The 25,614-nt window shown below is 42.6% G+C and overlaps 1 protein-coding gene across 1 annotated transcript; it reads left to right on the forward strand.

The window, feature by feature from the left end:
* The first annotated feature begins 979 nt into the window (after positions 1–979).
* srrm2 (serine/arginine repetitive matrix 2) lies at positions 980–25,185 on the forward strand. Its single transcript, XM_034206204.1, is given in 15 exon segments — positions 980–1,249; positions 2,570–2,821; positions 4,497–4,592; positions 5,088–5,273; positions 5,541–5,624; positions 5,704–5,769; positions 6,690–6,722; positions 6,921–7,028; positions 13,893–14,028; positions 18,011–19,478; positions 19,480–19,777; positions 20,584–21,225; positions 21,610–21,681; positions 22,063–22,170; positions 24,704–25,185. Coding segments are annotated over 14 exon segments (3,600 nt in total). The 5' UTR covers positions 980–1,249; positions 2,570–2,573; the 3' UTR covers positions 24,759–25,185.
* The last annotated feature ends 429 nt before the right edge of the window (positions 25,186–25,614 follow it).

Here is a 25,614-nt window from a genome sequence, read left to right on the forward strand (position 1 = left end):
TAAGAAGAACAACAACAAAAAAGTATATTTTATTAAACAATCCTGTATTTATTACGAAATGCATATTTCTTGGTTTGTAACCCTTTGTGTAATTCACTCTTTATTGTGAACAGTCAATTTGTTCCTTATTTCCCTTTACAATCCCATTATCTAAGAACCTCTTTTTAAATCGCTTGAAAGAACATCATGTTCAGCATTGAATCAATATATCACATTGTTGATGAAACCCCCTAAGGTCAAATTAATTGCTCTTTTCTATTGTAGGTCCTCATTTGACTTTGATTTTATATTATAATTATTTTAAGATTGGGAAGTCCAACTTGTTTTGAACATTTATCATTCTCTCATTGCATTATTTTATTATTTTGATTTCATATTTGTTTTTTCAGGAAGATTAATCATCTATCAACTTTGTTTAGTGCAAATACATTACTGTGTAATTTAAATGATTGTGTTTTCAATACGATTCTTTTTTTAAATCAAATGCTCTCTTAAAGATATAATTGGATACAATACAATTATGATTGTGAATAAGGTTTTATCAGGGAAAAAATATATTCCTCAACAGAAGTTAGTCTAAGAATCTGCTGCTTTTTTAAAATGTTGTAAGAGAAAGAGATTTAAGATGAAAACCACGAAGTCAAACTAATTGTTATTTTATAATATATGTCCTTATTCATCTACTTTTAAAATGCTCTTATCGATTGTATCAACATTAGAATGGTTATATTTCCAATATATATGGAACATTATATAAGTCTCTTTATTGCATTATTTTATTTTTATTTCAGTATGCTGATGATGTAACATCAATTCATTGATCCTTTCAGTGCAATAATAATTTGGTCGATTTGCAAATGCTTTCATAACAACTTTTAAATAATTATTTTACTGTTAAAGATATAAAGTGTTACTGTGAAAATATACGTTTTTAAAAAAGGGACAAAAAAGCAAACCATAACCCCGCACCCTCTTTCGTTTGTTGTCCAATTTCCCCCCGGCAACTGAACGCATCGCAGTTTAAACGTGCGTATGACGTCTTTGGTTTTCATCTCGTTCCTCCTCTGCCTGGAAATCAGACCAGCTAGCCGATAGCTAGCTAGCAACTAGCTAACTTATTTCATTTCCCCACAGTTTTCAAGACTTAGTTAATATAAGGTGTGTTTGATTGTCTGAGTCAACGGGATATTATTCATCGCGAAATTACTTCCCGACTCCGTTTTTCTCTCAGCTCCCGGAGAAAACACTGGTACGTAGCAAAAACGCTAGCTTGTTAGCTTAGACCAGATCTGTTAGCTACGCATAAAGTGCGGGTGGGCCTTTACAAAGGTGTAGCATTAAAATTCACCTCGTTGTTTCTCGAACTACAAAATCAAAGCAGTGTGTTTGGGCTATATTTACCTCACCATATGTTTTCTAATGTAGAATCAAAAATCTATGGCTTAGCCTTAGTCATCATACATTGTCTGTCTTGCATTCAGACGCAGCAACAGGCCTATTCTGGCGCACGTGTTTTTGCGCCACAAAATAATTTGTTATCGTGAATACATTATCTAGATATAACTATAAATGTGTATTTAGACTTCACTATATCACAGATTCATGTTATGTATCCTAAACCTTTTAACCGCTATGACACTGCGAGAAACCTTTGCCACACTAGCAAAATAGTGCCTGCATAATAGTTTGTGTTTAAATTATTTCGGTTATACTGTGTTATTGTTATTTTGTCAGCCACCTTCATATAGGACTGCATGACTGTATAACAGGCATCGCAGTGATCTTGAATCACTACTAGCTATATTATGTCAGCCATTTTAGAATACTCCATTCCTTAGTATGTTATTTATAATGATTAAAAGGGCAACATTACCTAAAATGTAGTGATTCATCATGTAGCTTATTCCATTGATATTGGGTTTAAGTCTTGATGATCTGTTTTTTTCCCCGTTTTTTTTTGGTATATATGGCTATATTTGTGTTTGTATTTATGACTTTCATCTACAAATAACACAAGACAGAGAACAAAAGGACTATTACTTACAGGAAACAAACTCCTACTATTGCTGTTTTTGCAATATTTAATGAGCTTTTATAATTTGTTTTTAATACGAGGGATGTCCTCTAAATCCTGCTGTTTCTAGTTTTTTTTCTTCTCTTACTGTCATTTGTTGTATGTATTATACTTTGCTTACTGTTTACAAAGTATTTACACCTCTGTGTACATATTTTTATTTTCTCTGGTTATACCCTTTTACCCCACTCAGTTCACTTTTCCTTTAGTCATTTGCAATACTGGCTACTACACAATTATAATACTTTTTTAAATATGCTTACTGTTTTACATCTGTGCACATGTATATGACTTCTCATTAGACACATTTATTTTCCTGTAAACATTATTAATTTTAGTCATGGATTCTCCTTTTGATTTTACTTAAAGGTTTTTTAATATAATTTAATGAGCATTGTTGTAGGAATCTTAAGTTTTCATTGCTAACGACATCTTCTCTGTGATAGTTGTTGATGAGATAACAAAGATCTTTATATTTATAATTTCCCCCCACAGAGCCATGTACAATGGGATTGGACTGACAACTCCGCGGGGCAGCGGCACCAATGGCTATGTGCAGCGCAACCTGTCCAGCCTGCGGGCCAAGCGGCCGCGGGATGAGCGTGGCGGCGAGCGGGACGAGAAGGACCGCGAGAGGCTGGAGAGTCAGCTCAACAGGCAGCCCAATGCAGACATCCTGGAGCACCAGAGGAAGAGGCAGCTGGAGGTCAAGTGTGCAGAGCTGCAGGACATGATGGAGGAGCAAGGGTGAGGCAAAATGCTGCGTTCAGAGCTTAGATAGTCACACTTTGGGGCTGGCAGTAACTCAGTCTGTAGGGACTTGGCTTGGAAACCAGGAGATATTAGCTGGCTACAGTGAAATAAACTAATTGGGAGGGATGAAACCCTCTTTAATGGTCACACATGCAGAGCATACAGCGCACACACAGTGACATTTGTTCTCTGCATTTAACCCATCCTAACACCAGGAGTTTAGTACTCGGAGCAATAATAGTTGCAAGCTCTTTGCCTTTTTTCTGTGCTCTGAATAATGATATAATCAGGGCTGCACATAACTGGTGCGCATGCGCACCTCCGCCAAAAAAAGAGCACCGGGTCATTTGAAAAAAGGCACATTTGCGTACCAAAATTGAGGGAGAGAGAGAGAAGGGAGAGGAGTGAGAAAGATATTTGCGAGTTGCATATGAACTCAGGGTCGGCACCTACTGGCGTTATAGATGTTCGCCTAGGGTGCCAGATCTGGGGAGGCGCTGCGCTGGCAGTTCTGGGAGGGGAAAAAAACATTTTTGACCGTTGGGGCTCATCCTAATTTTCGGCCTTGATGTTACAATATTCATAATTAAGTAAATGTAACACCATTTTCACCCCGGTTACATGTTTCATTTGCCCTGTACGATGGGCGCTGGAAGTGATGAAAATGGAGGATGTTGGCTTATCTGGCGCCCGCAGCTCACAGCCAAAATGCGAGTGAGTGAGAGAGAGAGAGAGAAGGGCGCACCGCCCGGTACCGGTGCTGTTGTTATTAGAATCTGGTGCTAGCTGCTCTACCGGATATAAGAAGAAGATGTTTCTACAATGATGTGGAGGGAGAGTCCTCTCCAGTCAGACTGAGAGGCTGATACTACAGCTCAGTGAGGTAAAGGACTCTGAGTGTTTAGATAGTTCACTTTAGTCTAAGTTCAAACAGTTTGGTCACAATTTATGTAAACACATATTTCCAAGGCACTCCTTTATAATTATTGGGATAAACAGGTTTTAAATCATTCCAATGTATACTATAGGACAGTAACCAAAAATATCCTTTAAAACTGGAGAGATACAAAAAAATGCATAAATAAATAAATGTTAAGGTAAAATAAGATATGAATGAACAACACACATAAAATAAGTTTCATTTGTTATTGGCTATGGTAGGTTATTGGTTATGTTCACATACTTATTTGATTACATCCACTTGTCTAAGATGACAACAGAGACTTTCGACCCAAAACCAGCTGTTGACTTGTGGATGCAAGCAGCTAATCGCAGACTCAACCAGAGAGAAAGAAGTAGGCCTACATCATCAGCTACCATGTCTGACAGAGAGGAAGACAGTGAGGAGAACAGTCAGGAGGGTAGTGATGACAGCTTGTAGGATTACTGGTTGTGCTAATGTTGTCTTGTGTTCACCTCTGCATGTGTTTTCAGTGTTCACCTCTGCATGTGTGTTCTGTGTGCACCTCTGCATGTGTTCTGTGTTCACCTCTGCATGTGTGTTCAGTGCCGTGTGTCTGGCAAATAAAGTCAAGACCCCCTCAAAAGTTACGGTTTATTTCATTTTAAGGATGAGCACCAAGAAACATCTCCAGGTGCTCCTTTGAGAACCAGGGCAAAAAAGTTATGTGCACCCCTGGATATAATACTCCTCTTTGTTGATGTCCAGGTATTCAGCTGAGGAAATCGAGGAGAAGGTGAATACTTTCCGGATGATGCTCCAGGAGAAGGAGGAGCCGGCTCCCGCCACCACTGACAGACCATCGTAAGTCCATTCATGTGGCTGGAATAAATATGAAATGCAAGCTTAACCATTTTGTCATAAATAATTTTGGTTGCACAGTTTTAGTTGTCTTCGGTGCAACACATACTATATGATGTAAAACTGTGAAGTCCACTGAGACAAATGTAACATTTGTGATATTGGGCTATATAAATAAACATTGATTGATTGAATATTGATATTCATATGCTGAAGCATACTGTTACAAATTAAATAATGACAAATAGGACCATTCTTATGCATTAAACCCATTTCAATGTACTTTCATAACCTGTTTTTAAATAGGAGTGTGATATATTTAGTAAGCATGTCATTTTCAACAGTCAACAGAAATAATATCAAATGTACCCTTACAGAGCATCTCATTCTGACTTGTATGCATTGTGGTTTTTGAAGTATGTGTTTTTCATGGACTTTGAGTCTGACAGTTAAGTTGAGGATGATCTCTCAGTTTCTGTTTGTTTTGTTTCCTCTCAGGGCGACAGAGACTCATGCTCTGGCTGCTGCAAACCAGCAGAAGAATGACCGTCTTCGCGCCGCCTTTGGAATATCCAGCGACTATGTGGACGGATCCTCCTTCCATGCCGACCGCAAGGAGAAGGAGAAGGAGAAGAGAGAGCAAGAACGCTTGGAGAGGGAGAAGCTGCAGCAGCAGAAGTACACGTGCGTAGGAGAAAACTCAAATAGTGCTGGTGTGCAACAACAAAAAGGCTATTTTTCCTTTTTGAAAAGACAAACGCACAATGTGGCTATATTGGACAAAATGGTTTGTGCTGGGTAGCTGTTCAAAGTGCATCTGTATTTTGAGACACTGTTATAAGTGGTGCTTTTCAACGCCACAGTAATTACGGTAACTTTATAGTGTAATATTCTGTTCACCCATCACCAAGCATTATGTTCGTCCCTGACTCAACGTCTTTGCTCTCTCAGGTTGGTGGAAGATTCAGACGACTCAGATTCTCCTCCCAAGAAGCGCAGTCGGAAGAAGAAAAAGAAAAACAAGGCCAGAGACGGGTGAGGAAATGACCGTGATGAAGCAGAGCTGTTCCTGATAATGGAGACAATATCTAACATTCTTTTGTTCCTTCTGCAGCTCAGAGAGTCCCTCCCCATCTCCTCGACGAGAGAAGAAGAAATCCAAAAAGAAGAAAAAGAAACGGTATGACCTCTGGGATTCTTATATTTGTATTGAATTACATCATGTTGATTGTGATAATCAGTGTTGGGCAAGTTACTTTTAAAAAGTAGCTAGTTATAGTTATTGCTTTCAAAAAAGTAACTAGTTACTTTTATTAGTTACTAAATTATAAAAGTAACAAGTTACTTTACTTTAAAAATAATAACAATAAAAATACAAGTTTTTGTGTTGTTCTGTGGCACAGTAAGAGAAAAGACAACTCCCCATCATTGTAGCAATTATCATTATGAAATGTAGTGGAACAATAAAACACAAAATATATGTTTAGACATTTTGACAGGCATTTTTATTGTAGCCTCAACAATCAAGTGGACAATGCTTTCTGTCCTGCACACAGTTTACATTAGACCATAATATTTGTTGCGTCCTTTATCCCCACAAATTTAAAATAGGCCTAGTGGTTATATCCCCAAGTTGTAAATGCGCTGCTGCTCTCGCTGATACTTGCATCTGCCATAGTGTGTGTGTGTGTGTGCTGGTGGTGGGCGTTGCTGTGTGTGTGTTAGCAAGTGTTTGTGTGTCTGTGTATTTTCCCCATAAGGCAAGACCCGCCCAACTCTGTCTCTGATTGGCTTACCCTGAAATGTTACCCTGCTTTAACCAATCATCACTCCTCTCTGGTCACTTTCACTTTTCCATGGTACTGTGAGAGGACATCACTGTATTCGCCTGTAAGTTGCATCCGCAGGGAGATTCGGTTCAGTTGGATCACATAATGTAACGCAGTAACGCACTCATTTAAATCACAGTAACTATAACAGTATTACTGAATGGGAATAGGTAACTAGTAACGTTATTAGTTACCGCAAAAGGTAGTTGCGTTACAGTAACGCGTTAGTCCCAACACTGGTGATAATTGATGTGAATTTGTTGTGTTTCAGTGATGCGTCAGAAGACGTGGAAGAAGTAGACAGGTATGTGTTTTTTATGAGTCCATCATTATTTCTTTGTTGATTTCAGACCATAAAGTGAATATCTTATTGAAAATAGACTGTATTTTTGTTCTTAGTCTGCAGGATATTTTTAATTTTGTATTTATGGGGATCCCAAGCAAGCATTTTTTATGGATTATGTGTTAATGTCTGCCCCTCTAACCTTCCTCCACAAAAAAGTTCCTCAGATGAGAAACAGGAGTCAAATAAAAAGAAGAAGGAAAGTTTGAGTCCTCAGAAAGCGAAGGACGTGCGGGGCAGGAGCGTCTCCTCCGGCTCTGCTCACAGGTATGAGACCATCAATCAGGCCATGTATAGAAGTTATTCAAATGGACACATTTGAATTGAATACCCTTTACATACATACAAAAAGTAAATAAATTATCTGTGTGAAATAAGATTAATTACACTGTGGATAACGGTTGTAAGTGCTTGGAAGTAGTTGCAATGTAATTACTATTTTTTTAAATTACCATTAACCGCACCCCACAGAACATGTCGAGTAACTTTTGACTTTCAGGGTAATGTTGGTGAGACCTATTATATGATTTAGAGGCCATTAAACATCAGATACGTTTGGTTAGACCTACTGAAGCCTTTTAGGACTTTTTTAGACATTTTTCGGCTAAACCTGAATAAAATCCATCTTCCAGACAAGGAAGTCTTTGTATATGAGATAGGGGTGTAACGGTATTCGTACGGAAAATATTAGGGGTGCACCGAATGGGAAATTCTTTGCCGAAACCGATACCGAAAATAGGAAACAGTTGGCCGAATGCCGAAAGGCCGAAAATGATTAATAGAAATATATATATATATATATATATATATATATATATATATATATATATATATAATGTATACATTTTTTACCAATGTTGTTCAGCTACCTGATTATGGAAATAGACATGATTATGGCAAAACTTAACTTAAATAATAATCACTATTATGGGTCCATAAAACATTTATTCAGCACTTTTGAATGCATACAGTACATTTATATATGTCATGTATTATTGCTAAAAAACATGATATCGCAGTCTTAGTGTCGCCAACTCGTTTCTAATATGCAAAGACAACAAATGCGTCTATGATGTATTTTCGATCAGACGAGATCTCTCTCCCCCGTCTGTGTGCGAGGGGGCGGGGCAGTTTACACACACGCAGCTGCTACATGCAGCGGAGCACACTGCGGAGATGGCGGAGAGAACGCGCTCCGAGGTGTGGTTAAACTTTACCCGTCTCGATGTGGAGAATACTTGTTACCATAAGTGCAATAAGAGTTTAGCATGTAAGCACGAGCAATTTGTCTAAACATTTAGCAAAAGTGCACCGCATGCAGACGGAGGAATGTACCGGGTTCGACCGTCTTTCTAGCAGCTCTGTAGCCCCATCCACGAGTAACGTTTCCACGTCAGGTGTTATGTATGCTAGCAGCAACACACGGAGTTAACTACATTATACAAACATGGGTTAATGATTAGAGGTAACTGAGTTATTTAGTTTGTTAAAATGTCAGCTATTCTGTTTACAGTCTGTCATCAGATTATTTCATACGATTTGTTAAAGGCTCAGGGCAATCTCGATGACAAAGGTCAATGTTCCCCCCCCCCCCCCTGTGAGCCAGCCGCGAGCATGGTCGCCGCGTCTTTATTACGTCATCACAACAACACGTTAGGTTACCAACGTAAGCCTGTTCTGACATTCTGTGATATTTTTTCGGTGCTAAAACCCTTTCGGCCGAAAAGGCCTTTTTAACCATTTTCGGCCGATAATTTTCGGTGGCCGAATATTCGGTGCGTCCCTAGAAAATATTCGGTATGGGCCCTTCGTGTCGGTACACATGTGTACCGAACGAATATAACGTTAAACGTGAAAAACGTTGAAAGTAATATCAGGTGTTGCGTCTAGGGATGTCCCGATCACCTTTTTTTGCTCCCGATCCGATTCCGATCATCTGATTTTGACAATCTGCCGATACCGATTTTTTCCGATCTTTATGCAATGCATTAAGTGATAAAAAAGGTAACAGATAACGGCTGGTCATCCAACGCGATGAATTCAGCTATCTTGGCTGTTATTTGTTTGGCCTTTTCACTGTTCTGGGGCAGTTTCTCTTTCCTTTTAAAAGTCTCTGAAAGTGTTGGTTGTTTCAGTGCCGTTACCTGAGTGGCCGCTGTGTACTCGTCGTGTTGTTGTTGGTGTTTGTTTCTCAGGTAGCATATTACCTCTGTCCCAAGGTGTCCCCCAGGGTTCGGTGCTTGGCCCCCTCCTCGTCATCCTCTACATGCTCCCCCTTGGCAAAATAATTCGTCGCCACAACCTTCAATTTCACTGCTACGCCGATGACATCCAACTTTATATCTCAACAAAAACATCACCCCCACAACACACTCCACTCTCACCAACTGTCTCTCAGAAATAAAAGCATGGATGCAAACAAACTATCTCCAACTGAACAGTGCCAAATCAGACATCATCATCATCGGCCCCCCATCCCGTATCAAAGACATTCAGAATTTCAACTTCACCATTGACAGCCACACTCTATCTCCCCCCCTCACATCCGCAACCTCGGAGTCATCTTCGACAGTCAGCTCAAATTCAACCACCACCTAAATCACATCACCAGGACCGCCTTTTTCCACCTCAAAAACATTGCCCGTCTCCGCCCATCACTCTCCTCCTCTGCTGCTGAAACCCTGATTCGTGCATTCATCACATCACGACTCGACTACTGCAATAGCATCCTCTACAGCAGGGGTGGCCAACCAGTCAGAGGTTAAGAGCCACATTTTTTTCTATGTTACTGCAAAGAGCCACATCAAACACACAGTCACTGATACCGCTTGTTTCAGTTTTTTGTTTTCTGGAGACAAGATTTCAACCACGTCACTGATGCATTTTTGTGGCATTGGGATATATTTTTTTTAAATCCTCTGGAGCAGAGAGAGGAGCTGTGGATTATTGTTATTGATTAATGCATCAGTGTTTCTTAGGGTCAAAAACACTAAATTCACAACTTAAAATGAAAGCGTTTAGTTTATTTAATAAAAGAGCACATGTTCAATGTGAAAAGTGACAGTAGTTATAGATTATTTGCAATTTGGTGCTATATATATTTAAAAAAAAGAATTATATATATTTTTTAAACACCTTGAATTTCAGGGGGGGGCGCGGGGCTCCGTTGGCGGGGCGCAGCGCCCCTCCAAAACAATGGTAGGGGAAACACTGGATAGTGTTTAATCAACGATAGGTTTCCCCCCCTCAAAGGTGATTGGTTCACTGCATCGCAGGTATTATTGTGATTGGCTCTTGGGCCACATCAAAATTAGACTTGCTGTCATCCTCTCATACTGACACCTGACACCACACATACACACCGGGAGCCGGGAAGAAAGTAACACGGGACGAAAGTAACACGGGACGAAAGTAACGAAGCGATTTTATCCGAGCCCAAACAACTTTGACCGGCCAAATTACGTTAATACTTAACAGACCTACTAAATATCAGGTTTAACTGTCAGGAGTAGCTAGTGTTGTCACGATACCAACATTTTGGTTTCGATACCAAGTCAAGAATTGCGATTCCGATTATTTTTCGATACTTTTCTTAAAAAACAGTCTTAAATGTAATTATTGTGCTTTATTTCACACCAGAACCATAACCATAACACAAACTTTTAAACAATGAGAACAATAAATTAAATAAATGACAAGATTTCCTATTAAATAAAATTAATACATTTCTTACAGACAGGCCTCGTGGTGTCCGTAGGCTTGCCCTCACTGTCAGAGATATAGCTCAAATACTTCCAAATTTCGCTTCTGGCGTCTTTTTTGTCAACAAGCCGAGGCGCAGCGGCAGTTGCACTCCCACTTGCAGCCATGCTTCTCGTTTTCTCACATGCTCTGGCAGCTAGCGCGTGCACGAGAGAGGGGAGGGACTTAGAGCGTGCTTGAGAGGGGAGGGACTTAGAGCGTGCTTGAGAGGGGCGGGACTGCAGGCACGGCTGCAGTGCAGGGAGTGGAAGCAGAGCGCTGAACACACACGGCTCTTATTAAAACAGCGCTTTCTCACCGGAGTACTTTCCCCCGTCATTCTTAAAGTACCGATACTAATGAAACGGAGGAATCGTAACATTTTTAACGGCAGGGTATCGCGGTATCTTTCAAGTATCGGTACACCGTGCAACACTAGTCAGGAGTCAGTGTCTCTCCCCCAAACTCACACATATACAATTCGATATGAACTGAAGAGCCGCATGAAACTAGGCAAAGAGCCGCATGCGGCTCGAGAGCCGCGGGTTGGCCACCCCTGCTCTACAGCATACCATCCAACCTAATCAATAAACTCCAACATATCCAGAACTCTGCTGCCCGCCTCCTCACCCACACCCGCTCCCGAGACCACATCACTCCCGTCCTCCAGAACCTCCACTGGCTCCCCGTCCGTCAAAGAATCAACTTCAAAGTCCTCCTCATTAATCACAAAGCCCTCAACAATCAGGCCCCCCCCCCTACCTCACCGACCTGCTGCACCACCACGCCCCTTCCCGCTGCCTCCGCTCATCAGAAGCCAACCTCCTATCCATCCCCACCCGCACCAATCACCGGACCTGGGGGGACAGAGCCTTCTCCGTCGCTGCCCCCTCCCTCTGGAACTCACTCCCCCAACCCATCAGAGACTGCACTGACCTCACCACCTTCAAAAAACTCACAAAAACTCACCTCTTCAATCTGGCTTTTAATGTGCGATTGTTTTTGTATTATTTGACTTTAACTATATATTTATTTGTTGTTCCTTCCTTTTCTTTTCCCTTCACTATATCTGTAAAGCGTCTTTGAGCACCTGTAAAAGCGCTAACAAATTAAATCTATTATTATTTATTATTATTGTTAGATTGGTCGTGTTGAACGTAGCTCTGTTCTTTCCACCACGCGGAACCTCCGCCTTGCAAACATTGCATCTGGCTGTTACACTGCCTTCGCTTTCAATTTTGTAATACTTCCAAACTCCTGACATTTTCTCTGTCCCGACTCCGGAGTCACCAGCTAAACGTAGCCTCTCGTTAGCTTACTGCTACTATTAGACACTGCGCCCACTCTGTTGCCAGATTTGAGAGAAATAAGCAACCAGGTCTGAAAACAAGCCCAAAAGAAGCAACACATACATGATGTTGTGTAATTTTAAACCAAAACTAAGTCCTCAGGATGACTTTAAGACGTGAACATGGTCATTTTTGTTTTGTAACATAAAAAATAAAAAAATGTATAAAAAAAACAACAACAAAAAATTCCCGATCCCCGATTTTTTGAAAATCACGTGATCGGCTCCGATCCCCGATCACGTGATCCCCGATCGGGACATCTCTAGTTGCGTCGCAGCATTCAGTGTAATTTGCTCCCATTGGGTTCAACGCTCATAGAGCGACCAAGTCATTTCATTGGACGAGAGGCATACTATGAGAGCTGGTCACAGGGATGCGTTCAAATTTATTCAGTAGTTTGGGCAACTGTCGAAATGGCGAACGCAGATAAAGTTGAGCTCGAAAAATCCTCCAGCATCATTGAAGTGTCCGGTTTCGGAACATTTTGGTTTCGCAGTTAAGTACAAGGATGACAGACAAAGACAGGTGGACCGAACCAAAGCTGTTTGTCGGCATTGTTCAACTAAAATTGATTACGCGGCTGGCAATACATCAAACTTGCACACTCATTTGAAAAGGCATCACGCGAACGTGAATATCACCAGTACCAAAAGAAAAATGACTGAAGTGCAAACACAAGCATTTAAGCCTCCACCACTCGCAAAAAGTTCAGCCATGTTAGCAAAGCGCTACCTGGCTGTATCTGCTACCTCTGTCCCCTGTCCCCTAGGGTGTTCTCCACAGCAGGAGACATTGTTAGTGCCAGCAGATCTGCCCTTTTGGCAAGCAAGTTAATTTTTCTTTAAAAAAACATGAAAATGACAAGCAAGCAAGTCCTAGTGTCAAACTAGTACAGTGCAGATTATTTCTGTTCATCGAAATGCTGCACCTTAATGTTTATTTTATTATATTTTGTATTTATTTGAGTGAATATTCACAGTTTAATAATAATAAAATAAAAAATATTTTATGTTTTGTGATAATTTCTTCTGCTGTACTGAAAACGTACCGGACCTAAAAACCGAGGTACGAACCGAAATGTTTGTGAACCGTTACACCTAGGGATGGGTATCGTTAAGGTTTTAACGGTACTACTACTTTTATCGATACCGCTTATCGATCCGGTCTTTTAACGGTACTTTTATCGGTTATTTTCGAGAAAAAAACAAGGTAAACAAATTGTGAACAAAACTAACATTGCTTTTTATTTAAATTAAATACATAATATTTCACATCAAAAGAAACAACAGTGCACAAATCGTATTAAATAATGTGATGACAGAATTGTAAACAGAATAGCTGAAACTTTAACAAAATAAATAACTCAGTTACCTCTAATCATTAACCCATGTTTGTATCATTGAGTTAACTTTGTGTGTTGCTGCTAGCATACATAACACCTGACGTGGAAAAGTTACTCGTGGATAGAGAGCTACTAGAAAGACAGTGGAACCCGGTGCATTCCTCCGTCTGAATGTGGAGCACTTTTGCTAAATGTTTAGACAAATTGCTTGTGTTAGCGCCCTTACATGCTAAACTCTTATTGCACTTTTGGTAACGAGCATTGTCCACATCGAGACGGGTAAAGTTTAACCACACCTCAGTGCGCGTTCTCTCCGCCATCTCCTCCGTGTGTGTGTGTTGCTGCATGTAGCAGCAGCGTGTGTGTAAACTGCCACGCCCCCTCGCACACAGACGCGGGAGAGAGAGAGATATCTCGTCTGGATTGGAAAGATTGAAAATACTAAACATAATCATAGACTCATTCTGCAGTCTTTTTGCGTATTAGAAACGGAGTTGGCGACACTAAAACTGCAATATAATGTTTGTGTAGCAATAATACACATGACATATATATTTTTTACATGTCTTCAGTACCGATAAAAAGACTGATAACGTTGGAGCTTAACGGTACCACGGTCTTTAATAATTCAGCCCCGGGGCCCGGTACCATCCCTAGTTACACCCCTAATGCATTCATATTTTTCTCTGATGTCCACAGCGAGTCTCCAGCTCCATTGAGATCACGTCAACAGGACCAAAATGCAAGAAAAGCCGACGAAGGAAGAAAGGGGAGATCGCCTGACAGAAGGCAAAGAGGCTACGAGGAAAAAGGCCAACTTCTTCAGGGAGGAGAGGTAAGGCTGAACCTGTTAGACTTAACATTTACTATTAATAGAGAGCTGCTGGAATGAGTCCTAAAAGCAGGAAAAATGTTCTGCATTTTCGCACTTCCGATTCCCTCATCAATGGGTTTTGGTTAAATGCCCAAAATAAGGTCTATGGTTAACAAATGCTTATTTTAGCGTTTGGTTATACAACATAAAATTACTAGCCATGACCTCTGTCTCGGATGCTTCTATGCGTCTTAAAAACTTGGGATGCTAACAAGTGGCTAAATGAGACTACTAAACATGAAGCCATGTGACATTGATGTAGATGTAGATCCTATATAGCAGGGGTTCTCAAACTTTTTGTTTATGCGGACCACTATTTATTATCAAGGATTTTCGCGGACCACCTCATATGCAAACCGTAAAAATAAGTATATATATATATTAATGCTGTCAAAATTATCGCGTTAACGGTGGTAATACATTTTTTTAATTAATTGCTTTAAAAATATTTAACGCATTTAACGCATGTGCAGAATGGCCCGCCCCATACATCCCACCAGTGGCAGCGCTGGGGTAGGCTACACCCATACCAAGAAATGGCTTAGCCCCACCATGAAAAATGATTGCACAGACAGCAGTTAGTCAGATTGATTTCAGTAGCCACTTGTCTGGAAATACCAAAGACCAGAAACGGTTTTGAAAACTTTTGTCACGTAGTGATCCTCTTCTCGATAGAACATCTTTGATAATGTCTTCTGGCCAATCAGAATCAAGATAACGGCGTGGTGTTGTTGCAGGAAGTCCCGACGGAGAATACTTTTGCTGTAGTACAGGTAACACATAACTGGTACGCAGGTTATGCGTGTAATCTGAAATGCGTACCGTCACTTGTGTCACAAAGCGCATTTGCGTACCGACGTACTTGTGAAGCTTTTCCAGAAGGCGGTTCGATCACCGGACGACAGAGTCGGTCTCCGTGTGCACAGACAGGGCTGCTGTTAACGTCGGTCTGTACAACGGAATTGTGCCAAAACTACGCCAACCGGCTGCGGAGGGAGACTCCCCCCCTTCACTGGAGAACTGCGCTAAAACAGCTGATCACAACGTTCACACTCTGGTCACGAAGTACTCCACTAGCCCCCCCCCCCCCTGTTGATAGAAATCAACACCTAATGAAATAAGACTCCACGGTTTGTTGATTGATAGGTGTGTGGGCTGTCTTTCATTTTGACACACAGACATTTTTTATAATAAACATACATACTGTGTTAAATGGATATATCCGCCTTCTTTCATTTATCTTTCCATTCCCACAACAATATACATAAAGAAATGGCATATTTTGGACATAGTTCGAATGGTGATTAATCATGATTAATGAATTTTTAAGCTTTGATTAATCTGATTAAAAATTGTAATCGTTTGACAGCCCTAATATATATATATATATATATATAAACGTAGTGTTAAACGCCGATATTTTTTTATTGTTAATTATAGACAATCAAAAGTAAATTGAAGCCTCTGATACTTTTGTCGCACGTGTGACCGGTGTCTATCTGCATTGTGTATGTTTCTCAAAGAGGACGGCGGACGCTATTTTAATTAGGTCATCCCAAACAATGCCGCAGGTGCGCAGTGCACTCACAAAACAGGCAGACAGGTCTACAAAAACTACCGGTATGCTTATGGCACATTTCCACTGCAGCGGGGTAGACCCGTTTAAGCGTCCCTAAGCGTCCTCGTTCAGGCCTCGGGCTGCCTCGCTGGCCGTCCGAGGCCGTGGCGCATTTCCATTACAGTTTAGGACCTGGGGTAGCAACGCAGTGTAGGCGGGGCATCTGTGCAGAGACATCCTGGAACACTTTCACATTTCGAGTTGTTCCGTCGAGCTCCCGCTGGATTTTATCATCCCCAATGAGATGTAGGAATGTAAAAAAATGCTGTGTATAAAAATGCTGTGTATAAAAATGCTGTAAGCTTGCTTCTAGATATATATGCGACGCTAGGGATGATCTTGCGCGCGATCTTGTGACGATTCTCTCTGACCAATCAGCAGTCGAGAGTGTTGACGTCACTAGTTCAGCCCTGGCCCTGGCCTGATAGAACCACGATTTTATGGGGCCGGAAAAAAGAGGGAAAAAGTACCCGCTAGCCGGTGCTACGCTATATGGAAAGGCCACCAAAAACTGGCCTGGCCGCTTGAGGACGATTAAGGACGCTTAAACGGGGCTACCCGCTGCAGTGGAAATGCGCCATTAGTCCTACTTTAGTTACTGTACTGCAAAAAGCAGACGGCGCTGCGCTCAACACACACAGACTCAAAACCATGGACACACTGGCACATAAGTAACATAAACAATGTAGGCCTAAGTTGCATAAATGCTTGAGCTACATTATTGCAACTAAGCAGACAGCGCTGCTTCTCTCTCTCTCTCTCTATCTCCACTTTCAAAATCTATTTAAATCTCATAGCAAACAAACAAAATTCCCAAAGTTGTCCTGAAATTAAATAATAAAAACGAAAAATATAGCCTACTCAGGGGTGGATCTAGACAAATATTCATGGGGTGGCAAGAGGGTGGCAGGAGATTGAGGGGTGGCATCCTCTGGCAGAAGTATATGCTGATTTAATCGCAGTCATATCATCTCATATCAATGTTAACTTGGAAAGCCAAAATACTGATATTTTAACTGAATAACATTAGGTGACATTATTGTGGCACATCAGTAAGCCTTAAATAGAAATATATAAGATGGCAGACATCATTTAATGAATTTTAAATGAACAATAACTGAATGAGTTTGTTTCACTCTTAGACCAGGAGTACCAAATGTATGCAGTCTGCTGCAATAAGTACCTCATTCCTTCCTTCTACTTGGGTCCGGATGCTTTTCGTTTTGCGCGTGTCCCGTTCAAATGAAATCGGTGCCAATCATATTTCCACGCTTGCGCCAGGGCCGGGGGAGTGGTTACAAGACATTAGACATTAGAGCTTTTCTCATAAATGTCCGATGAGCCCAACGACCACTACACCACTGCCTAGGGATGGGTACCGAGGCCCGGTATTAAACGGGCCCCGAGGCTGAGTTATTAAAGACCGTGGTACCGTTAAGCTCCGACGTTATCAGTCTTTTTATCGGTACTGGAGACATCTAAAAAATATGTCATGTGTATTATTGCTACACAAAGATTATATTGCAGTTTTAGTGTCGCCAACTCTGTTTCTAATACGCAAAAAGACTGCAAAATGCGTCCATGATTATGTTTAGTATTTTCGATCTCTCTCCCGCCTGCTTGCGAGGGGGCGGGGCAGTTTACACACACGCGGCTGCTACATGCAGCAACCATGGATGTATAAGGCAGCAACACACACACACGGAGGAGATGGCGGAGAGAACGCGCTCCGAGGTGTGGTTAAACTTTACCTGTCTCGATGTGGACAATGCTCGTTACCAAAAGTGCAATAAGAGTTTAGCATGTAAGGGCGGTAACACGAGCAAAATGTCTAAACATTTAGCAAAAGTGCTCCACATTCAGACGGAGGAATGCACCGGACTGTCTTTCAAATCCTTGATAATAAAAAGTGGATTTTATTTAGCTTTTTTCCACGGACCACCTACAGTACCCTGGTGGTCCGCGGACCACAGTTTGAGAACCGCTGGAACCCAACCTTTTTACTTCTTGGAATTGCGTTTACGGCTAAAAATTCCTAAAAATGTTGTTAATATGTGGAAATTATCTGAATGAACAAATAATCATAAAGGTTTACCACAGAGATTATTTTCAGCAGTAATCTAAAAGACAATGGAAAATCCTATTTGCTTTTTTTGTTGAGGTAACCAGGGTGATACTAACTTCAGGGTCAGACAAAAAAATGTCCTTCTTGCACCTCTATATTATCCCAAACAAACTCTAAACTAATTGGTTTTATACTAATCTTAACATGAAGGTATTATTTTTGTTTGAAAAAACACCAACAAATCTTTCTCTTCCATCTAGAAGAGGCCCCACCTTGAGAGAGAAAAAGAGAAGCCGATGGAGACTGAGAACTCCTCCAAGAGGAGACATGACTCCTCATCCCCTTCACCACAGACAGAAAAAGGCAGGGAGCGGGAGAAAGGGAGGCCTTCCCGGAGTAGAGAGATTGAGAAAAGAAGCATGGAAAACGAGAGGGAGAAAGGGAGGCGTTCAAAAAGCAGAGACATGGAGAAAAGGGGGCGTTCAAGGAGCATAGAAAAGGAAAGGGAGAGAGGGAAGAGCCCCAGAACCAAAGAGATGGAAAGAGTGAGGCGTTCAAGGAGTAGAGAAAATATAAGGGCGAGAGGGAGGCGCTCCAGAAGCAGGGAGGTGGAGAAAGGGAGGCGTTCAAGGAGCAGAGAAAAGAGGGACAAGGGAAAGGAGAACGTTCCTCAGAAGGCCAGACACGACTCGTCCTCTTCTCGTTCTCGTTCTCCTTCTCCTCCACCGAAACAGGAGACGAGGAGGGAAAAGAGCAGAGACACTGAGCGGGAAAAAGACAGGAATAAACAGGACAAAAAGACGAGACACAAGTCCTCCTCCCCATCGCCTTCTCCCCTTGAGAAGGCTAGGAGGGAGAGGAGTGGAGAGCACAGGGCTGAGAGGGATCTGCACTCCAGGGACAACAGGAGAGACGTGGGGAGGAGACAGGAGAGGGGGGCGTCTCCTTTCCAACAGAGAAACGACCAGAGAAGAGATGGAGGAAACCGAGATTCACCCGCAGCTCGGTCACCTGTCACCAACGGGCGTCAACGAGAAAGGGAGGACGAGAGGAGGAGAGAACAGGGTGACAGGGTGAGGGAGCAAGAAAGAGGGCGAGGTGGCAGCAAAAGAGAGGAGGCCATACGACCTGCAGAGAAAGGCAGGAGCCAAAGACCAGAGATGAAAACAAGAAGTCCCCCGAGGAAGGAGAAACAGGCGGAGAAGAAAAGAGCTACCAGCAGCAGCAGTAGTAGCGGCAGTAGCAGCAGCGGTAGTGACAGCGACAGCTCCTCGTCCTCCTCTTCCTCATCTTCTTCCTCTTCAGGTTCATCCTCTGAGGATGAGACCCAGGTGAAGAAGGCTTCCTCATCAGGGAAGGGGAAAAGTAGTCCATCTAAAGATGCACCGGCTGCTGTGGAGAGGCACTTGGCCAACGGTAGGAAGGAGAGCCCGGTGTCTGCTGATGGGCGTGCCCAGAAGGAGAGGGAGGGTGGGGGAGACAAACGTGAGAGGGAGAGAGCTCCCCACAGAGCTCCTGCAGAGAGTCAGCCGCCCCAGAAGAAAGGTCAGGAGCGCTACAGCCCCACGCAGATGGACAGCCCCTCTCCTCCTCCCTCCCCGCCCCCCAACAGAGCGGACGCCAGCAGAGGCAGGTACTCCCCCTTTGAGGCCGAGAAAACTAGGGTGGAGGCGAGAGTCGGGGATAGGGAGAGAGGGAAGGAGAGGGAGGTAACCAGGAGGCCTGCGAGGTCCAGCCCCGCGGCCAGGAGGTCACGCTCCCCGCCACAGAAAACCACTACCGCCTCGCCACCCCGCCGCACTCCACCAAGGCAGTACCAGGAACCCCCGCCCCGATCCAGGAGAGCTTCTCCCCCCCCCGACCTGGTCTGACCGGGACAGAGAGAGGCCGAGGGAGAGAGACAGAGACCGGGAGAGAGAAAGGGATAGGGAGAGAGAAAGAGAGCGGGTTGTGAGGAGGAGCCGGACCAGAAGCCCAAGAAGGCGCTCCAGGTCTAGAAGTCAGAGGAGGCGCAGCCCCCCCAACAGGTAAGAGGAACATCCGCTCATTAAAAGGCTGCATCTTTATACCTGGCTTCTCCTTAAGAAGGGATCATAAAGTAGTTACTTAGGCATTCTTTTGGACTGTTTTATTGCAATTAAAACACAGCAAAGTCTGTAAATCTTGGGTTCACCCACACAATAGATTCTGCCAACAAGTGACCGGTAATACAGCTCGGTCAAACTCAGAGTTCTTTATCTCAGAATGATGTTATAAACCCAGACACGACACTGTTTGGATTGATAACGCATGTTTATTTTGTGAAAAGTACAGTATGAGGGCGCTAATGTAACTTCCGGACCAAATGACCTGCTGGCGAAAATCATGCATTTGAGCGAAGTGGGAAAATAATAGTTTCTTCATGTCTTAAAGCTGCGGAGTCATACATTGCACCTTAAACAACAAATAAATCCCAAGTTACGGTTTCTTTACTTCCTCTACAGAAAATGTGCATTATGTTTTAAGTAAAAAATGTGGCACCTCATACAAATGTTGGATGTTTTTTCTTGATAAAGTATGAACTATTTAGTGATGTGTGCTGTATGTATTTGGTTACACAGACAATTGATTGATTTTATTCATGATTACTACAATATACTGTTTTTTTTTTTATTATTGTAAGAGATAGATTGATAGCTTGATGTCAAATCACTTTTAACTCTCATGACATGGAAACGGTTTTGTTATTTCAGGGTGCATCGTGTCCTTTTATTGGACAGTTTGACTGGAAGTGAGGGACTTGAGGAGGATGACATGTTGATTCTTAAAGTCTTGATTTGTTTTTGTCTCCCAGGTCCCGCCGCTCCCCCTCCCCACAGCGGCGAAGGAGGAGCAGTCGCTCCCTCTCCCGAGAGAGAGCCAGAGAGAGAGAGCAGCAGAGGCTCAGGCAGAGGGAGCTGGAACAAGAGAGAGAAAGGGTGAAGCAGCCCCCAAAGGAGGTTCCCCCGCCCCGCAGGGCGTCCTCCTCTTCATCTTCCTCCAGCTCCTCCTCCTCCTCGTCTTCGTCCTCATCTTCACCACAGCGACAGGGGAAAGACACCAAGGCACTAACAGAGGACGAGAAGAAGAGACGCTCCTCTTCCTCACAAGGCCCCTCCAGAGACTCATCCCACGCCCAGGCCTCAGGTCAGAGAGGCCCGCCGTCAGACTCCAGGCGCTCTGACGGTCCATCCAGAGGGTCTCCGGCCGCCAACCAATCAGAGACCAAACAGCCTTCTGAGGGTCCTATCAGGACGCGGTCGCCGGGGGCGGCCCCTACACCGTCAGACCGCACAGTCCGCAGTGAGAGCGCTTTGAATGGGAAGGAGGTAAACAAGAAGGCCAACCAAAGCAGCAGCAGCTCCAGCTCTTCTTCCTCCTCATCTTCATCTTCTTCCTCCTCTTCATCATCCTCTTCAGACAGCTCTGACTCTGAAGGAGAGCAGGAAAAAAAAGGGTAAGCTGGAGATGGGAAGAGTTGATATGATAAACTGAACATAAGAAGCTGAAAATTCAGGATTCACAGCTAATTAATTTGTAATTTGTTTAAAACTGTTCTATCTCTATAAAGGCAGCTGACTCATTGCTTCTGCCAACTAGTACTTTCAATACTAGTTTCTGGGATTGCAAATTCCGTTTTTGTGCCATGGAAAAAAATTAAACTGTATATCTTTTTTTTCACCTGTCTTTCAGCTGTTTGCCTCACTAACTTTGTGTTCGTACTAAAATCAAAAAACTACTAAGAGCAGAGGGGGTCCTGTTTGGAGCACCCTTAGCTGTACTGATTATTCATAAATGTGTAACTTCCAGTAATTACTCAACTTGTGACTTTTGTTTACAGGAAGCCAGGAAAAGCTCCAAGCTCTTCTTCCTCATCCTCATCGGAGAATGAAAAGGAAACCAAGAAAAAGAGGTACAAAGAAAACTGAAACTTGATTTTACTCAATAGGTATTAGTGCTTTTAATTCAATTGTGTCCTTCTGCTACATTAGTTATTATCGGAGTTTAAAAACAACTTAAAAATGTACTTATGAACATATTTTTGTAATTGTTACTGAATTGTGCAACATTGAAAGTAATTGTTTTTGAACCAGGTATAAAATGACTTAATATTGGGTTAGATATATTGGTTGACTTTGATTCAGGAACTCAAAAAGGGCCAACGCTGTGAGGATGATAGTGTGAACCTTTTCCTAAGGATACTGACTGTTCACCAACTAAATCACCTTTTACCTGATCTGCTGCTCCAGTGTTTTGGCTCAGAGACTTTGACAGCTGTGTTTTTTCCTCCTAGCCCTGCGATGCCTCCGAGGGTCCCGGCTGATTCCCTGAGAGACTCCCGCTCCCTCAGTTATTCTCCTCCGAGGCACATGAAAGCAGCGCAGCCCTCGCCCAGCCGCAGGTCTGTTAGCACTGTTAGACATTAAAAGAGCGAGACAACAGCTTTGAACTACCTGTACAAGCAGGGCTCTCAAGTCATGTCTGGAAGTTAGTTTAGCTTATTAACGTTAACTTATACAATTCAAATACACATGTGAAATAATCAATTTGTGATTGCTTTTAAAATGGAGGAATGGCTGGTTTATTCTGTATATGTAGCTTCTCCTTTACATACACGAACAACAGAAGATGGATGCTTTCATAAAAATAAATGTCTGTCTTGGATTGTTCCCATTCATCCCATGTTGAATAGAGCCAGTGCTGGTTAATAAAATGTGCTATACATTCATCAAAGATGTGCATTTAGCAGCAAACTAAATAGTTTCCACCAGTGAGGAAGAGAAGCTTGTGCACGCTGACGGTTATTTAACAAAGAACGTTTGCAGCTGCCGATAGTAAAAGACACTGCGCTAATGAAATTACAGTGAAGCACATAACGTTTTGCAGCAGGGTGTAATTATCCATGTGGCAAAGAACATTTTGTCTACACAGTAGGTACAACAATTAAAAGAGTAAAATAAAAAGGTTAGCAATTTGCTAATAGCACAGCAGCAACGAGACGCCATTTGCTTAGCAGCGCAGTTTACCCTCTGCATAGGACTGTGCAATAAATGAATATAGTACAGGGTTTGCCACACATAGACTTTACTTGGGCGGGCCTCCCAGGTATATTAACGTCCGCCAAAGTATATAGCGCGACCCATTTAGGTTAAATCTTTTGTTATCCGTCCGCGAGCACAGCGCCACCTGCGTTTGATTAACTACCCCTCCTGTACCTGTTAGCTCTGCTATCGCGTGAAGGGTCTGCTTTATGCGCTTCGCAGTAACTCCGCTGCGAGGCTCCGGCGAACAGTTCATGAGCGTGCTCCACTAGCTAGGGGTTTCACAACTACCAATATTTACTAGTCGACACGTTTTTCAAAATAGCAGTCGACTAGTCGTTACGTCATAATAAAGACACACAAAGAGAGGTGTACAACTGTATTTTATATCGGAACTCATACAGTTACATTAAACACTGCATTTTAATTTGTGTTACATGGCTGAGTAAATAACAAACAGTAACTGGACTTAGTAAATAACAAACAGTAACTGGACTCACCAAAATCGACAGCAAAAAACTCTGTTTACTGAAATGCCACGTAAATCCAGTGCGCAACAGCGCATTGCGCAACACGTTACTCGCTGTCCTCCACGATAACGTCCACCTTTCCAGATTGTTGGTTTGCGTTGAGGAACACCAACGCATCGACATGTGAGGGGAGGCTTGCCCGCTTTCGGGTGACAGTGTTGCCTGACAGGGAAAAAACCCTCTCACTCGGGGTGGCTGGAATAGCCAGGTAGCTCCTCGAAAGCTTGGCTAAACGGGGGACGCGGTGCACGTTTTCTGCCCACCACTCCAGTGGGTTATCCATTGTGGGGATATGCGGTGTCCGCTGGCAGTAAACCCTAGCTCGCATCACTGTAGACCCGTTTTTTCTTGCTGCTCGTCTGCCTCTGTCCTGTGCTGACGCCGGTCCGTTGCTCACTGGTGCTAGCATTACTGCTAGTGCTAGCTGTCGGCAGCGGGTGTCATCTTCAGATGGTTGCGCACATATTTGCCAACCCTCCCGATTTTCGCGGGAGACTCCCGATTTCATTGCCCTCTCCCGGTTTCCTCCTGGGGTCATATTTCTCCCGATTTCTGACAAAATCAGATTTACTCAGGACTGTTTAATACAGCTACACCATTGTTTGGTTTCCATGGTAGCGCGTCTCTTTAGCAGCGCGCGCAACTCAAAGTCTGAGAGGGTGTTGAAGATAGTCACAGAACAAGAATCGACAACTCCACCCTCTGCTCACTCCTTTCCTGTAAAATACAGGTCCAGCCCACACATATGCTCCATCAAGGATGGTGCTACAGGCCGCAAGGCAGTGCACTTACAACTACAATAAGCATGTTAATCTAATACAGCTCCGGCGATGATCCACTAGCACCCCCCCCCCCCCCGCGGTGGTTTTGAAATGGTTCCGATTTCTGAGGTCTCAAGGTTGGCAAGTATGGTTGCGCATAGCAGATGTATTTTTGTTGTACTTCAGTACAGCTGTACACAACTGACACTTCACTGTGGAGTTGGTTACATCTTTTTTGAAGTACTGCCATACATAACAATGTCGGACGCGTTTTGGAGCATTTTGCAGCACCTCGTTTACCTCAATTTTTTTCACGACTAGTTGACTAGGGCCTACAGCGCCGACTAGTGGTAAAGGTAGTCGACTAGTCGATTAGTTGGTGAAACCCCTACCACTAGCACCCTATGGGTAACCCTACAATATGCTAACAATGTTGACATTTTTGGTCAAAAATATCATCCAGCCCTACCTTTTGTGGGTGCTTCCTAGAGTTACACGGCTTCTTTTTGTCTAATGTTTAACTTTTAGCAGTTGCAAAATCTGCACAATCCTTTTGTGAATTCCCAAGTCTTTATAAAGGTTTTATTTGACTTTTTTTGCAGGAGCGGAAGCAGGCAATCTCCAAGCCGCTCTTCAAGCAGCAGACGAAGGAAATGAGCCGACACCTTGAGGCGCTTCTCTTCTTCTATGGTGTTTGTTTGTTCCCCTACAGCTGGTTTAACTGGACTATAACAGGAACTCTACAGCCAGCGGTCAGTAGATTAACCTCTGAATGTCGGGGGGCACACTTATCAACAACGCGTTTGTTTTTTAAGCAGCAACGACCCGAGGCCGGCTTGTACATTTATTTTTAGGAGCTGAATAAGAAACGTACACATTCACACACGCAGACACTGTTAAGTAAAGTGTATCTCTAACAATGTTCCTGTGTACTTGTACTGTTTGTTGCAGTCTACCTGTAGATATGAGCTGTCTGTATTTTGGTTATTATCATGTAACAGATAATACGTTTCCATTTAATGTGAGCAGAAATGTGTTGATTTCTTTGTTGAAAATGGTTAATAAAAGGCAATTGTACATTTTATGTGTGGATTTTTGTCCATTTATATCCAGACATGACACTTTAAGTATATACACTTTGATGATATTTGTATTATTGTTAATACTTCCAATAAAAAATTATAAAAGACCGGCAGATATGTCTACAGTATCACAGACTGACGTTTCTTCTGGGTCTGTGCCATAAAGCCCCATAATGGTCCAAATGTTATACAGTGAAGGAAGAGGCCAACACCTAAATCTATTAAAATGTCACAATGTTAGAGAGATGAAAACATACATGTAAACAATATGTTTTTGTGTATCATGATAGTGAAAGCAACTATTGGATGATGACCTAATAACAAATAATGGATACAACAATAAATATACCAACAAAACAAGATAATATAGAATATTCAATAGTATCATGTGTATTGATCTTCACACTTTTGCTTACTCATAGTAATAGTTA

Source organism: Gymnodraco acuticeps, unplaced genomic scaffold (genome assembly GCF_902827175.1).
Source record: "Gymnodraco acuticeps unplaced genomic scaffold, fGymAcu1.1, whole genome shotgun sequence".
In the NCBI taxonomy this organism is placed as follows: Eukaryota; Metazoa; Chordata; class Actinopteri; order Perciformes; family Bathydraconidae; genus Gymnodraco; species Gymnodraco acuticeps.